The sequence below is a fragment of the Cetorhinus maximus genome, chromosome 15 (genome assembly GCF_964194155.1).
Source record: "Cetorhinus maximus chromosome 15, sCetMax3.hap1.1, whole genome shotgun sequence".
Lineage (NCBI taxonomy): Eukaryota > Metazoa > Chordata > Chondrichthyes > Lamniformes > Cetorhinidae > Cetorhinus > Cetorhinus maximus.
In genome coordinates this window covers 3,646,876-3,664,890 of record NC_135893.1, presented here as the reverse complement: position 1 = coordinate 3,664,890, position 18,015 = coordinate 3,646,876, and the positions used below count along the sequence as shown (strand labels likewise).

Here is an 18,015-nt window from a genome sequence, read left to right as displayed (position 1 = left end):
TTTTGCTTTAGAGTCACATTTCTGGAACTTACAATGTTCCTATCTATAAAATTTACAAAAAACTTTTGAAATCACTGGAGAAAAAAAAATGTTGCTACACCATAGCAAAAATCAGTACATCACTTTGCACAAACTCACCTATCATGTACAGCAGTACTATTCTCTACAGTGGACCCTATGGTGCCAACAGCCTTCCACTCCCCTCTGGTTTATCACAGTGTTGAGTTTCTGCTGCAACTTTCAATCCAATAAACAGAATTTTTTCTCAAAATACTTTCCTTACTTTGCTCTGCTAATACAAAAAGGGTGGTACTGGATGAGCATTCATAAACAAAGAATGCAAAATTATACATAATAATAATAGAGAAGGGCTCCAAAATGTCTCGCTGCTGTATTGAAAAGTGATTTTCAGTGTAGGTAGTAAGCAGTGCATTTGTTAAGGAGAGAGAATCTTTTCCACATCTCGCCCATTACATCTATATATGGTTTGATTACAGTAGTTCCTACATAGTTGGTATTATTATCTGAAGGTCACATAGCTGCCTGTTTTCAATGTTATACACTGCACTGAGGATTAATGAGGCAAAAGGTGACAATAAGTTGGAGTTCTTGTCACTCGATATTGTGGAGCAAGGCAACTATTCTCTCCCTCTCTCTAAAATAATCTAACCACAAGAATTGAATATAAACTGGTTTCGCTACTGTTTTTGAACACCCTCAAAAGCTATAAAAATTGCAGCTGCATTTCTTTCTCGGGAGTGTCTGATTGGGGATGTGTGAATGGAAGGTAAACACAACTCCCATCAGTTCAGTCATAGGCAGGTCTAGCAACACTGGTAGACCCAAGAGTTACTGAACTGGTTCAATCCCTTGGGATTGATTCAACCCCAACTATATACGATTAACTCTTCTTAGGCAGTCCCTCGGGATCGAGGGTGACTCACTTCTACTCCAGTTCGTTGGGTTCTGAGATGGCTGAAAGGCCAATACACGATCTGCAGACTCTGTCATATGTGGGGCAGGTGCTGCTTGAAGGGTTGGGTAGATGGGCTGTTTGGAGGTTTGTGCGCTCCCTCTGATGCCTCAGCTTCACCTCTGCACACTCCCAACAAAGCCTCTCGATGTGTTTGGTGTCTTTTCAGATGAGGCTTTTCTATTTTTGTTGGTCACAAGGCAGGGATTTCCACAAGTCAGCGGGCATATGACTGTTTGAGAGATGCTTAACTAGGGATAAATTATAAGGGTTCTGCACCATGACATCACTAATATTTCATAGTGTCCGGGTATGCGCTTTGCTCTAATCATCTAAACCCAGCAGGAGATGCCTCATTTGTAAACTATTCTGTAAATTAATTAGTCATTGGCAGCTGATATTCCCTTTGCAACTTCTGAAAGGGTATAGCCTGCTTTTGCTCAATTACTTGCTGGATTTCCTGTTCCAATGTCTCACCAATCTTAAAATCTGTTTCCTGGTCACTTACAAAAGGGCACCTTTTGAATAGAAAGGCCCTGATGACTAGAACCAGATGGTGTCCATTCAAGAACAAACAGAAGTTGCATTTGGAGGGAATGAACAAAAGAGAATAAATTAATTTGTAATTCAATGATTGTTACCAAGAGTGACATGGTACTCCCAGCTCCTGATTTGGTGTAGGGTTTGGTGATACTGTTCAGAGATAGTTGGAAATAGATTGTTGATTGAGGTGGCAGAGAACACTTGGCAGGGCTTTGTAGTTGATCTGCTGTCCACATTCTGGGAACACAGCTCAACGTTCAAATATAAATGAAGAGGCCATCAAGCAAACAGAAATAAATAACATTACAGTGCTGTCCATTTACAAGTGTCACACCATATTTATAGTTTGCAATTTTCTATAAAAATACTTAAGAGGTAATTTTGCAAGGCTGTGTTTGACTAATGTTAACGTTAGGTCAGAAAATCTCGCTCAGAATACATACCAGGACCACAGCCATGTACCACTCTCAATATATTTTGCCACAGTATATAATAGGAGTTTTAAAAGTCATTGGTGTCAGCCTTAGTTCAGAGATGGCACCTCTGGGGTAGGAAGTCATGAGCACAAGGCATTAAACAGAGACTCTATCTGCCCTCTCAGGTAGACATAAAAGATTCATATCGCAACTTGGAGTAGTGCAGGGAAGCTTTCCTGTTGCCCTGTTCACGATTTACCTCAACTGATATCACTAAAACAAATTATCCAGTTATCTATTTTATTGTTGCTTGTGGAACTGTGACTGCTGTCCTTCCCCACAACCTTCAGCATTACCTCAGATTCTGACCAGCTCCACACCTGACACTTCATCACTTGAGCAATGAGAGTGTAAATGGCAACTTGTGATACAGCAGTAAATTAAAATATAAGGTGAATTATAGATCTTCAACAGACAGTGCTTTGGAAACTTTGTATTGAAACTGAATATTTATGGTAATTTTAAGCTATGATTAGATCAAAATTAATATTGCATTGAAGTTATACATGAGTAATATTGGCTGTCAGCTGAATCTCAGTTTAATAATTCAGTATTAACTTCATGTCTGCTCCAGATTAACCTGAAACTAGGAAGCTTTGGAACTTTCCAGAAGCTAGCACTGGTACTCAAAAGCTATGGGAGTGATCTTGACCTTCAGTATCAAAACTAATCACTTCAATTGAGAAAGTCAGATAGAGACACAGAGAGAGAGAGAGAGAGAGAGAGACACACACACAGAGAGAGAGAGAGAGAGAGAGAGACACACACACAGAGAGAGAGAGAGAGAGAGAGACACACAGAGAGAGAGAGAGAGAGAGAGAGAGACAGAGAGACACACACAGAGAGAGAGAGACAGAGAGACACACACAGAGAGAGAGAGACAGAGAGAGACACAGAGAGAGAGAGACAGAGAGAGACACAGAGAGAGAGAGACAGAGAGAGACACAGAGAGAGAGAGACACACAGAGAGAGAGACACAGAGAGAGAGAGACACAGAGAGAGAGAGACACAGAGAGAGAGAGAGACACAGACACACAGAGAGAGAGAGAGAGACACAGACACACAGAGAGAGAGACACAGACACACAGAGAGAGAGACACAGACACACAGAGAGAGAGACACAGACACACAGACACAGACACACACAGAGACACAGACACACACAGAGACACAGACACACACAGAGACACAGACACACACAGAGAGAGACACACACAGAGAGAGACACACACAGAGAGAGACACACACAGAGAGAGACACACACAGAGAGAGACACACACAGAGAGAGACACACACAGAGAGAGAGACACACAGAGAGAGAGACACACAGAGAGAGACACACAGAGAGAGACACACAGAGAGAGACACACAGAGAGAGACACACAGAGAGAGACACACAGAGAGAGACACAGAGAGAGACACACAGAGAGAGACACACAGAGAGAGACACACAGAGAGAGACACACAAAGAGAGACACACAGAGAGAGACACACAGAGAGAGACACACAGAGAGAGACACACAGAGAGAGACACACAGAGAGAGACACACAGAGAGAGAGAGATAGACACCTCAATTACAAGACAGGTTTGAATGCAGCGCCTTTATGCTCTTCTTTCCAGAGATGTAACTCTACCTTCTCCAGCTCCAGGTTGAAGCTGGTTGTGAATGGGACCAATGTTCTTGCTGCAAACCATTGATCCTAAAAGCCCATTTCATCTGCCCATTACCCTTTGTTCACAGAGAAATTCCTCTTAAGCCTGCCCTAACTTCTTCATCTTGCCCTGTCACTCTGTCATATCCGTTAAGTATTTATACACTTCTACAAAACGGTTGCCACTGAGGAGCTTCCTTCCAGATTGAAGAGCTCTTTCTTATTTAGTTCAGTTCAGTTTTTTTTTCATTTAGTTCATCCTCTGCCCGACTCCTCTAAGTCACCCAGAACAGGAAGCTTCTCAGCTGTGGTCACATGCACTTAATGGGCAGAATTTCCTGCCTGTCAGGCAGGCAGGTCCGACCCAATCTCCGGCGGGCGGGGAGCCGATCCCCGCTGGAGAAGTGGGCCCCGCCGCCATTTTACGTGGGCCGGCCAATTAAGGCCCGCCCAGCATGACGTCCAGCGGGAAGCGCTATGCGCTCCCTGTGCGGGCGGGGGGGGGGATTCCCCAAAGGCGAGAGTGCGCTCTTTCACGCATGCGCACAATAAAGTGCACATCCCCCTGAGGCTAAGTGCAGCCTCAGGGAGATCACTTCCACGTTGAAAAATATTAAAAATAGAAAAAAGAAAATTCCCTAACATGTCCCCCTCATGTGACAATGTCACACGAGATGGGACATGTTCATAATTTACATAATAACTTTATTAACATTTTTGAAACCCTGCATGAAACCTCATCCCGCCGGTGGATGAGGTTTCATGTTTTTTCTAGTTGCCGTTGGGGCTCCTGGCCGACCCGCTAACCTTAAGGTTAGACGGGCAGGTCCTTTAATTGTATAAATGATCCTGTCAATGGCCTCAATTGGCCATTGACAGGTCGGCGGGCCCGCGTCAGTGAGCAGGCCCCGCCCCTGCTCACCGACGGCAAAATTCTGCCCAATCAGATTCTGAACCATTTTGCAAACAAGGCGCTAAGATATCAATCTGTTACATCATCGATCTGTCAGAAATATCAAGATTCTGTTAAACATACTCCTTTGCAGATGAAAGATTTCCATAATATTGAACTTGGCAAATCATGAAAGAGTTAGTTAGCAGAGTTCACGTACAAGAACGGACTAGAACATAATTTTTGTCAAACTTCATGACAACAGTAACATTTTTATTCTATATGGGCTAGGTTGCAAAATTAAATGATACGTGTTGGCAATGTATTCAAGGGTAACATCAGCAATGTTTTGAGGAAAAACACGGATTTTAACGTATGCGGAGCATTCCATTAATTAACATCTGGAACATTCATTTCCAAAGTTCACTGTCAGGTTAAACAAAACTTTTGAAAAATGTTAAGTTTTCTCGAAAGAGTTCAAGTTAAAATAAAACCAAACGTAGATGAAAAGTGTGCAGTCACCGATAGGAAAATACACTAAAATGCTGGCAAATGTTAAGATGGGATTGGTATAAACCAACTACTTACATTACTGCCTTTGGATTCTGTAGCATGCAAGCTTTTGGTCCAAATTTTGTTGCTGGACTTGGTCCATGAAGTGATCGCGTCCTCCTAGTGAGTAAAGTAAAACTAGGGTCATTCAAAATAATAAATGTGCAGCCTTTAAAAATAAACCACTGATACTAAAAGTTCTCCAATTGTTAATTGGAAATGTGGAAACACAGCAATGTCTGCTGCTCTCTGTTACAAAGCAAGGGCGGCGTGTGCAAAGTGATCTTTTCAACAACTACTTTTTAAAAACAACCTTTATTTCAGCTTAATTTGCAAAAACAAGTTTGGATAACAGACAGATCATTTTCCAATTTCTTTCACTCCCCATCCAAAAGTAATTCCCCAGAGCTCCAAAAAGCACATGTCCAGAAACAGTTCAAACAAATTCAATATCTAAAATGCCTAGGTGGTGTAAGAGTGGCAAGTTTACTGCCATGTGATTGGAATCCCCAGCTGAATCAGGGTCTGGCTGTGGAAATAGATGGTACACCTTTACACCCAGACATTGCAAAACTGCTGGTGAGACCAAGCAGGAATTTGGGAAAGATATCTCCCCTCCCCAGGGGAAAATGGTTCCTTTTCAAAAGTGGAAAAGCCACCACTTGTACCAATGTACTGAGGTGATTTTGAAGCATTTAAAGGTGCCAACCCACTGCCTGTTCACAGGCAATGGTTTATAAGCTTTCAACTAAATGATTTTGCTGCAATAAATTATAACGGTCAACATGGATTGTAAGATCATTAAAACCTGTACTTTTCTTCTTTACTGGAGAAGGTGCTGCTCTAACCAGACAGTAACTTATTAAATAAAAACAGCTAACATGGAACTAGAAAACTTGAATCCAGCCCACCAAATTTTCCTTATTTCTTTCAGGTGAACAGTAATATCACTCTCTATAATTGTTAAATGAATTCTGAAAAGCAGTGAAACACTGAAGATTAGTGTGCACTGAAGATTGAAGATTAGCAGTGTGTACACCATCTACAGCTACTCACCAAGGCTCCTTCGACAACGCCTTCCAAACCCACAACCTCTACCACCTAGAAGGATAAGGGCAGCAGACACATGGGAACACCATGACCTGCAAATTCCCCTCCAAGTCACACACCATCCTGACTTTAGAATTATATCGCTATCCTTTCACTGTCGCTGGGTCAAAACCCTGGGACTCCCTTCCTAACAGCACAGAGGGTGTACATACGCCACATGGGTTGCAGTGTTTCAAGAAGGCAGCTCACCACCACTTTCTCAAGGACAATTAGGGATGGGCAATAAATGCTGGCCCAGCCAGTGATGCCCACATCCTTTCAACAAATAAAAAAAAGCCAAAGGATTCTTGGGTAGCACATGGAATGGAACTAGTAACTAGATAGAAAATAGCAAAGGTGTTTTCATATTCCACAAGGATGAGTGATCAAGTCTTTATTGTTTCTCATCCAGATAAGTTCATCCAGATCTGAAAATCGCTGCACCAAGTCACCAAAAGAAAAGTAGGAAGAACAATGGAGATAGATATTGCAGCTTAATTTAGCTTTAGATCAGTTATGCAAATGAACAGAAAAACTACATTGTACATTGAATACTTATAAAGTATTACAGTAACAAGAAAAGGCCAAAGATATTTGGGTCACATTATCCAGTGAACAGAATTGAATGAGAAACGACCCAGGAACATTAGGGGGAACTTTTTCACTCAGAAAGTGGTGAGAGTGTGGAACGAGCTACCATCTGACGTGGTAAATGCGGGCTCACTCTTAAGTTTTAAGAATAAATTAGATAGAGACATGGATGGGAGAGGTCTGGAGGGTTATGGACGAGGTGCAGGTCAATGGGACTAGCGGAATAATATTTTGGCACAGACTAGAAGGGCCGAATGGCCTGTTTTCTGTGCTGTAGTGTTCTATGGTTCTATGATGCAGTGGACATGTTCATTGTTCACACCCAATGTGATGTTGCTATGAAACAGCAAATAGAATATATAACCTAACACCTCACCCAGCCACAGATGTGGAAACCTATAGCGGTTATGCTAAGATTTTCCAATGCACTAAATTTAGAAGAGCATTTAGTTCTTGTTGCCACAAAGCAAACCCAATGCTAACCTAGGGGTATTTTTCCCTCAATGCTCCAGCAACCTTTGGCTCACCTCCAACTACGTTAAGAAAAGAATGTGTGATTTAGACCAAAACATCCTGATTTGGTTCTGAAATACACACAACACACGGACTTACAAAGTCATGGCACAGCGCAAAGAATATTTCCTTTTAACTATTTCAATTCGACACATAAATAACAACTTAAACATGCCTTGCTTAATTATTTCTCCAACTTTATTTTTCAAAGAAAGGAGTGATGTAAGAGAATTTAGTGATAAATCAAAAATTCTAACAAGCCCCAGTCTCCCCATTGTAACTAGTAGAGTCTTGTTATACATTATTTCACATGGGATGTGACTCCAGCCCTCTGCAGTTTCATGCTGCAACAAGTAAAACTAGTCAATCAGTCCGCAGGGCAGCTTCATACATGGAAGGCAAGGGAAAAATGCATTTAAAAAAAATAATAATGTATGAGCATTGTTTAACCCACTCCACCCACCACTACTAATTAGTTCTCTTTAGAGTCATGTCTACAGCCACCACATCAAATGTTGATGTGCGAACCATGACAACGTTCAACATGAATGTTATGATGCAGCAGATGAGGTGCACCAGGCGGATCAAATCCACAAGGGAAACTTGATCACGCAGTCAAAATGATTTTGCAATTTGTATTTTATTTCGAGATGCGTGCCCTGAATTCTGTAGTATAAGTCCACCAAGACTTGAGTTTTCACAAAACTAAATTAAACATTATTTATTATCAAAAGAAAAGATTTCAAGCACATACATAGGTCTAAAATTACTATAACAACTCCTAAAACCCTTAATTAAATCTGGCTTCCAGTTATACCCATTAAGGCAATGGGAAAAAAAAAAGATTTTAAGCAGATCCAGGCAAATTGTCACAATACCCTGGACAGTAGAATTCAAAGTGGCTTTTCCCAGCTTCGGTTTCTGTGAACAGCAGCTTAATGCACAAATACTGGAGGTTTTTCACACTTCTGGTAGATCTTGCAATGCCTTCCTCTCTGACACACAGCCTCTTCTCCTTTATACATGTTTCACCCTTTTAATGCAATTTCCATTGTTCCCATATGTCTTTGGAACTTTACCTTTCTCATAATATAAATCTTCTCATGGTGCTAATATTATCAGTTACCTTGAGAAAAATAAACACACTGCTTGGCCTAACTTCTCTGGCTAGGCGTAACATCCTACCATCTCTTTGAAATTCAAATCCCCCTGATTTATCCAAAAATGCAAATTCTCCTCACTTTGCCTTCTAAAATTTCAGCCATGTTCACATATTCAGCATTTCAGACCCAGCTTCCTTTTGGTAAGGCAAAGCCTCGGGACCAGCTGTTTCCAATTCAATTAAATCCCCCACACACACACACAGAAACTATCCAAACCCCACTATTAATCTACTTTTACAATAAATCACAATAATATTATAAGAATTCTTATACTTTTGTGACAATTAGCAGCAGTACAGTTTCGAGCACTGGGTCTGGCATCAACAATGCCCATCCAGGATCACAATTTAGAGTTTGGCACCCATCAAGGCAGGAATGTACACTGAAAACATTTCAATCTGAAACTGACAGATCTTTGTTGCGTCAGGTACTGAGGGGTACAGGGCAAAGGCAGGTATGTGGCATTAGGTCACAGATCAATCTTGATTATATTGATTGGAAAACAGGCTTGAGGGACCAAATGGCTTCCTTCTCTCCTTATGTCCAGAGCAAGAAAAAAAAAAACAAAAGTGGGCTGTTTATTCTAAATGGATGTTTATTGCAAACTGAATTAACTAATTTACTTCAGTGTTTGCCACTGAAAGCTACTTTTATAAGGAATATGCTGAAAAATGTAGTGAAACGGACACGGATTGCATTAATTTACAGAATGTCATCTTTAATTAACAGAAGGTTCTGAACACCAACTACTAGTTTACTCATAGGATTAAAGTCTTTTGGTGTCATGTTCAATTAAAATTAGATAATTGAAGATCAATTTAACTGAACACAACAGCAGCAAATTGAAGAATTTCTACTTGGAAAGAAAGCACTTCTGTAAATCACGGAATCTTACAGCATAGGAGGTGCTAGCCATTCAGTCCATCACTATTCTCAGTTCCGTCTCCTGTCTTTTCTCTATACACTCGAGATTTCATTTTTTAAAGATTGATCCATTTTATTTCATCAAAATCACTCCAGTTAATCTACTCTTAATCTTCTTTGCCCTAATGAATTTTCTCCAAATTTTGCCTTCTTAACTTTTCAAAGTGAATTCCTTCTGCACCTTCTCCATGACTTTTACAGTTTTTTTTTTATGGTTCCCAACAGGGACATGCTTCCCACATTTAAGGATCCACATTCCTGCACCTCGAAGAATGCGTGTACACTGTTAGGAATTGTGTATTAATATATGTAGCTTCCAGTACACGCAAATGTACCACACTGCAAGCCCAACTGACAATCTTAAATTGGTTGTCGGCATAATTCTTAGCACACTGAGGAATCGCGGAATCACATGTTGGGACACCTTGCTTTGAGCTTTGCAAGCATAGGCTGTTTGGGTACATTCTGTACTGTAAATAGGGCCTGAGCCATTTGCTTACCACGCAAGCTTGAGGCTGAAACAGGGCACACCAAAGGCATCCTGCAGAATAATGGCTGCCCTAATCAGATTATGCTGCGCTGTCTATCACACAAACTCATGAACAGGCCTAAAGCTGTCACTTTCAGCCCTGAAAAGTGTCCAGTCTACCTCAGATTACCCTGGAAGGGCAAGATATCTCAAAAACCTGAGCAACAGGTGACGCTAACTGTTTCACGCTGCTACTATGCAGTAGCAACATAAGTGGTATTCCCCACTAACAGAATGCTGCCATCAAGCCAAAAAGATGTTCTGCCTATCACACAAATGAGTAATGTGGTATATGGATTTCAGTGACAATGTGATGCTAGGTATGTAGGCCGTATGTCCCAAAGACTGGCAGATCGTAAAAACAGCATGTTCCTTCTGTTGTTCACAACGGGTAAGGTACATGCCATACCCAATCAGCCTGTTTCAACATGACATAATAAGTGACAGCCATTCGCTGGTTCATTCCGCAGGGCAATGTCTTGACCAATGAGAGTCAAGCTGCCTGGTTTAAATTTCAAACAATGATTGGCCGTTAACTGTCAGCCACCATCAACTGGTGCATTCCCCATGGCAACGCCTCTACCAGCATCCACTTGCCAACAAATCGGTAGTGTAAATTTGTTGTTTTCCCTTACATTCTATTCTTGTGAATTGTCCTGATGAGTGCAAGACAAAAAGCTTCGACAAAACATCTCTTTTTCAGAAAAAATATTAATTGGAAGTATCCGCAGAGGTTATAACCTGGTCTCATTATATAGAGTTGGATTAAAGAGTGATTTTGTAAGTGGAGAGGTTGCAGTTGGAGTGGTGCATCAAATCCAGAGAGAAGGAATTGATTTTATCTTGAGGAATGGCCCGGCTGGCTCAAAAAAATATTAGCCTCACCGAGGGTATTGGAACAACCAGTGGAAGTGAAAGAAACTGTGTTACGACAAGGAGAATGTCCTGGGTTGTTTCCTGTGTTGTGACTGGATTTCAGGCCCATAAAATTAGACAGGAAGAAGAAGAGGGAGAATCTGTACAAAAGGGAGGTGACTTAGAAATTCCGTTATCTGACACTATTTTCGAAAACTTAAGCAAAAAGGAGAAAGGTGAAGAGAATGGGACTGACGTGTTTGACCCATCTTTTTTTTTAGTAGAAATGCAACAGGCCAATATTGAGTTGAGACGACTGTATCAAACAGCCTACTCATAGGCTGAATCAGAACCAATACCCGAGCGTTATTATTTAAAAGACAACGTGCTAATGAGGAAATGGAGGCCGCCTCAAATACTAGCTGATGAGGAACGGGCAGTAGCTCATCAGGTGATAGCTCCATCTGGATATCGTATCAAAATTGTATGAGTGGCTCACGAAATTCCAATGGCAGCTTACTTAGGGATTAGGAAAACACAGGCTAAAATACTGAAACACTTTTATTGGCCAGGATTGTATAAAGACGTGGTTCAATTCTGCCAGAAATAGCAGGTAGTGGGGAAAACCCAATCATCAATTAAATCTGCACCCTTAATTCCAATACCAACTTTTGAAGAACAGTTTTGCGGGGTCTTAATAGATTGTGTAGGGCCCCTACCTAAAACCAGAAGTGAGAATCAGTATCTTTTAACAATTATGGAGTGTTGCAACAAGATTTCCTGAGACTGTGCCTTTGGGGAAAATTACAGCAAAAGTGACTGTGGAAGAGTTAGTTCAATTCTTTTTTTAAACAAGATATGGATTACCCAAGGAGATGCAGTCAGATCTAGGCTCAATTTTTATATCACAAATATTCAAAGAAACAATGAATAGTTTGGGAATAAAACAATTTAGGTCTTCAGATTATCATCCACAATCGCAAGGAGCATTAGAAAGATGGCATTAAAGGAATTCCATTTTTACTGTTTGCCGCTAGGGGTGCCGCGAATGAGTCAACAGGATTCAGTCCTTCTGAATTGAGATATGGGCATGAGGTGAGGGGATGCCTTAAAGTAAAGAAAAAGTTATAGGCCAAAGCTCAGGGACTATGCTTTTGACTTGTGTGTCAAACTTCCAGGAAAGATTAACCAAATCATGTGAATTGGCCAAAGAGCACTCGAAAATCGCTCATCAAACAGCGAAAGCTAGAGCAGACAAAAATGCCAAAGCTCCAAATTTGGTCGCTGGAGACAAGGCGTTAGTATTGTTACCCGTCTCTGGTGAACCCTTAAAAGCGGGCTTCACTGGACCTTATCAAATCAAAAAGAAGCTCAATGATGTGCATTACATAGTGAGTACTCCAGAGAGGAAGAAAAGTCAGCGAGTGTGTCACATTATTATGTTAAAAGCAATATTATGACAGGAAGATAGTCAGGATAGGAGTGTACTTAGCGGTAAAAGATGTAGGGAGTGAAATGAAGATATCAGAACTCCCAGAATGAGTCAGAAGTCGAAAATTCTAAAATCGACCCTCCGATAATCAGATTGGATAATATGGAGATGCTTAAAAATTTAGATGTGATACTAAGCTATCTTCCAGAAAACTGTCAAAGTGACTTACAAAAGCTATTACAAACTCTTGAATCGATTTGTGTGAATAGGCCATGGGAAACATCTTTGGCCATATATGATGTTAATTTCGGGATGCATTACCCATAAAACAACATCCTTATACAGACCCAATCCAGAGAAGTTAGAGGGAAAAGATCAAATTCATGATAGAAAATGACATTATTGGACTGAGTCACAGTAGCTGGAGCTCACCTATTGCAATGATACCGAAACCAGATGGGTCGCAGCGACTATGTATAGACTAATCACAAGGTTAACACGGAAACAAAGGCAGATTCTTATCCAATTCCACGATTAGAAGACTGTATTGAGAAGATTGGACAGGCAATGTTTGTTACAAAAACTGATTTATTGAAGGGATATTGACAAGTTCCATTAACCGATGCAGCCAAAGAAATATCAGCTTTTGTAACCCCAGATGGACTTCAAATTGATTAAGTCATGCCTTTCAGAATAAAGGATGCACAAGCAACTTTTCAAAGATTGCAAGGTTGTGGTAGGATTATGCAACTATGTGGTATTTATTAATGATTTGATCATGTGCAGGCCAATCTGGGGGGAACAGATACAACACTTGAGCGAAATCTTTGATCAGTTCCAAAAAGTCAATTTGGTTATAAACTTGGCAGCAGGTGAATTTGCCAGAGCAAAAGTAATTGATTTGGGCCACACTGTGGGACAAGGTCAAGCAGCACCTAGAGAAACAAAAATAAGGTCCATCTCAGGTTTTCCAGTGCCTGAGGTGAAACGAGTGTATTTTGCAGTATATAGGCATGGCTGGATTCTATTGGAAGCTTGTACCGAATTTCAGCGCTGTAGTGGCTCCCCTGATAAGTTTGTTAAAGAAAGGCAAGAAATTTGATTGCACAAAGGAGAGTCAAAGTGCCTTTGACAGCTTGAAAGCTGTACTGACTACCACATCAGTTTTAGCAGCAGCAAATTATGCTAAGCCATTTATACTTGCTGTTGACACCAACGGCGTAGGTGTTGCTGCAGTTTTATTACAGCAATTTGTAAGGAGAAGCCACACATATCCATTACCAAGATCGCTTACATCCAACTCCTGTAGCATCTTCCAGCTGTGCCCCTGCCTCAGTTCATCTGCCACTGAAGCCCTTATCCATCTCTTTGACCTAAATTGGTTCCCGTTCAAGCAACAACTTGATTTTAAAATTCTAATCCTCGTTTTCAAATCCCTCCCTGGCTTCACTCCTTCCTACCTCTAATCTCAGGCCCTACAACCCTCCGAGGTCTCTGTACTCCTCCAATTCTGGCCTCTTGAGCATCTCCGATTTTAATCGCTCCAACAAAGATGGCCTTGCCTTCAGCTACCTGGGCCCCAAGTTCTAGAACTCCCCCTCTAAACCTCTCTTTCCTCCTTTAAGATGCTACTTAAAACCTACCTCCTTGATCAAGTTTTTAATCACCTGTCCTAATACCTTCCCATTGATAACCCTCCCATGAATCCCCTTCGGATGTTTTCACACATTGAAGGCTCTGTATAAATGCAAGCTGTTGTCAGATACTAAAGTTTGGATTCTGCACAAATTACTGGTTGATGTGTACTGCTCCCCCGTTAACCATCCAAAAAGAATTACATTTTTTACAGAAGTCCTAGATGCTCTGGCCGACCACTTGTGCAGGAAGTGCCACCAGCTGCAGCTACTTGAGCTCCGAGTTTTGGAGTTGAGGGGCAGCTGGAGACACTGAGGCACATCTGCGAGGCTGAAAGTTTCGTGGATAGCACGTTTTTAGATGTGGTCACCCCACAACTTATGGAAGTGCAGACAGAGAGGGAATGGGTGACCAGTCAGGAGAAAGGTGTCAGGCAGGTAGTCAGGAAATCCCCAGGGTGCATCTCGCTTGAGAACCGTTTCTCTGTGCTGGAAAACGGTGAGAGTGACGGTTCCTCTGGGGAGTGCAGCCACGCTCACAGCGCTGTGAGTGGCTCAGCTGCACAGGGGCGGGGGGGGAGGTAAAAAAGAGGGGAAGAGCAATAATGGTAGGAGACTCGACAGTAAGGGGAACAGACAGGCGTTTCTGCGGCCATAGACGTGACTCCTGGATGGTGTGTTGCCTCCCTGGTGCCAGGGTAAAGGATGTCACTGAACAGTGGCAGGGCATTCTAAAGGGGGAGGGCAAACGCACAGAGATCATGGTAGGTTGAAAGAGGGATGAGGTCCTGCAAGCAGAACTTAGGGAGCTAGGAAACAGATTAAAAAACAGGACCTCAAAGGTAGTAATCTCTGGATTACTTCCAGTGCCACACGTCAGTGAGTATAGAAATAGGAAGTTAGCCCAGATGAATGCGTGGCTGAAGAGATGTGCAGGAGGGAGGGCTTTAGATTTAGATTTCTGGGACATTGGGACCGTTTCTGGGGACAGTGGAACCTGTACAAGGCGGACGGGTTGCACCTGAACCGGAATGGGACCAACATCCTTGCGGGGAGGTTTGCTAGTGCTGTTGGGGAAGGTTTAAACTAACTTGGCAGGGGGATGGGATCCTGAGAGGAGGTTCAGCAGGGGGAGGTGCACAGCCAAAATTAGAAGAGAGAGCAAGTGAGTCTGGAAGGCATAGAAATTATAGGCCAGTTAAGCTGCAAGGGAGCTTGGCAAGGTTGGATGGTATTTATTTTAATGCGAGGAGTCTCACGAATAAGGCAGATGCGTTGAGGGCACAAATTAACACATGGAAGTATGATGTCATTGCTGCTACAGAGACATGGTTGAGAGGGGGGCAGGATTGGCAGCTCAATATTCCAGGATATAGGGTCTTCAGAGAAGGAGGTAAAAGAGGAGGAGGTATTGCAATATTGATCAAGGAATCAATTACAGCAGTAAGGAGGGATGATATCTTAGAACGCTCCTCAAATGAAGCCATATGGGTAGAAATGAAAAACAAAAAAGGAGTAGTCACATTGCTGGGAGTGTAATATAGGCTCCCAAACAGTCAGAGAGAAATAGAAGAACAGATATGTAGGCAAATTTCAGAGAAGAAGTGTAAAAATAATAGGGTAGTAATAGTGGAGGATTTCAACTTCCCCAACATTAACTGGGTTAGTCATAGTGTGATAGGTTTAGAGGGAGCGGAATTCTTAAAATGCATCCAGAAAAGCTTTTAGAACCGGTCTGTAGAAAGTCCTACAGGAGAGGGGGCGGTCCTGGAGTCAATTTTAAGGAATGAAGCCGGGCAAGTGGTAGAGGTATCAGTGGGGGAGCATTTTGCAGATAGTGATCACAACTTCATTAGATTCAAGGTTGTTATGGAAAAGGACAAGGATGGGCCAGAAATCAAAGTTCTCAACTGGGGGAAGGTCGATTTTAATAAGATCAGATATGGTTTGGCCAGAGTGGACTGGGAGCAGCTACTTTTAGGTAAATCTGCATCAGAGCAGTGGGACTCATTCAAGAAGGAAATAGGGAGAGTACAGGGCCAACGTATAACAGCAAAGACAAAGGGTGGGACCAACAAATCCAGGGAACCCTGGATGTCGAGGGATATACAGGATTGGATAAAGAGAAAAAGGGAGGCTTATGGCAGATACCGAGGGCTCAAAACAGCGGAAGCCCTAGAGGAGTATAGACTGTGTAGGGGGGAAACTTAAAAAGGAAATTAGGAGAGCAAAAAAAGAGGGCATGAAAAAACATTGGCAGGTAAAATAAAGGAAAATCCAAAGTTATGTTACAAGTACATTAAGAGTAAGAGGATAACTAGGGAAAGAGTAGGGCCCATTAAGGACCGTAGTGGTAGTTTGTATGTGGAGCTGGAAGACATAGGTAGGGTTCTAAATGAATACTGTGTGTCAGTGTTCACAAGTGAGAGGGACGACGTGGGCATAGAAATCAGGCAGAAGGACTGTGATATAATTAAAGAAATTAGCATAGAAAGGGAAGTGGTTCTAAGTGGTCTGGCAGGTTTAAAAGTGGATAAATCTCCAGGCCCAGATGAAATGTATCCCAGGCTGTTGAGTGAGGCAAGGGAGGAGATAGTAGGGGCGCTGGCTAGAATTTTCAATACCTCTCTGGCCACAGGAGAGGTGCCAGAGGACTGGAGGACAGCCAATGTGGTACCGCTATTCAAGGAAGAAAGAAAGGGCTAAACCAGGGAACTACAGGCCAGTCAGTCTAACCTCAGTGGTGGGGAAACTATTGGAAGCAATTCTGAGGGCCAGAATTAATCTACACTTGGAGAGGCAGGGACTAATCAAGGACAGTCAGCAAGGTTTTGTTAAGAGGGAGATCATGTCTGACCAATTTGATTGAATTTTTCGAAGAGGTGACCAGGTGTGTAGATGACGGCAATGCATTTGACGTAGTCTACTTGGATTTCAGCAAGGCTTTTGATAAGGTCCCACATGGGAGACTGATAATGAAGGTAAGAGCCCATGGGATCCAAGGCAATTTGGCAAATTGGATCCAGAATTGGCTGAGTGGCAGGAAGCAGAGGGTGATGGTTGAGGGGTGTGTTTTTGACTGGATGCCTGTGTCCAGTGGGGTTCCACAGGGATCGGTGTTGGGTCCCTTGCTGTTTGTGGTATATATAAATGATTTAGACTTGAATGTAGGAGGGTTGATCAGTAAGTTTGCGAATGACAGGAAAATTGGTGGAGTGATAAATAGTGAGGAGGATAGCCTTAGATTACAGGAGGATATAGACAGGCTGGTCAGATGGGCTGATCAGTGGCAAATGGAATTTAATCCGGATAAGTATGAGGTGATGCACTTGGGCAGGACAAACAAGGCACGGGAATACACGGTGAATGGTAGGACTCTAGGAAGTACTGAGGATCAGAGGGACTTTGGTATGCATGTCCACCGGTCCCTTAAGATAGCAGGACAGGTAGATAAGGTGGTTAAGAAGGCATATGGGATACTTGCCTTTATTAGCTGAGGCATTGAATATAAGACCAGGGAGGTTATGCTGGAACTATATAAAATGCTGGTTAGGCCACAGCTAGAATATTGCGTGCAGTTCTGGAACCCACATTACAGAAAGGGTGTGGTTGCACTAGAAAGAGTGCAGAGGAGATTTACCAGGATGTTGCCTGGGCTGGAGAGTTTTAGTTATGAGGAGAGATTGGATAGACTGGGGTTATTTTCCCTGGAGCAGAGGAGATTGAGGGGGGACATAATTGAGGTGTATAAAATTATGAGGGGCATAGATAGGGTAGACAGGAAGGAACTTTTCCCTTTGGTGGAGGGATCAATAACCAGGGGGCATAGATTTAAGGAAAGGGGCCAGAGGCTTAGAGGGGATGTGAGGAAGAATTTTTTCACCCAGAGGGTGGTGGGAATCTGGAACTCACTGCCTGAAAAGGGTGGTAGAGGCAGAAACCCTCATAACATTTAAGAAGTATTTGGATGTGCAGTTGCAATGCCATGGCATACAAGGCTATGGGCCTAGTGCTGGAAAATGGGATTAGAATAGTTAGGTACTTGTTTGACCGGTGCAGACTCAATGGGCCGAAGGGCATCTTTCTGTGCTGTAGACCTCTATGACTCTTTGACTCTATTTGGCCACGAGCCTCCTACAACATGTGACGAAATTGCCGGATTTGCACAATCAATAGGAATTAATTTCACGGCAGTC

The 18,015-nt window shown here is 42.3% G+C and overlaps 1 protein-coding gene across 1 annotated transcript in view; it reads right to left on the bottom strand.

The window, feature by feature from the left end:
* The window catches only part of LOC144690360 (NAD kinase-like), a 92,281-nt gene that overhangs the window by 53,761 nt on the left and 20,505 nt on the right, over positions 1-18,015 (bottom strand). The window contains exon 2 of the mRNA XM_078557773.1: positions 5,126-5,209. Coding sequence (XP_078413899.1) covers positions 5,126-5,209 — 84 coding nt within the window. The remainder of the gene's footprint in view (positions 1-5,125; positions 5,210-18,015) is intronic.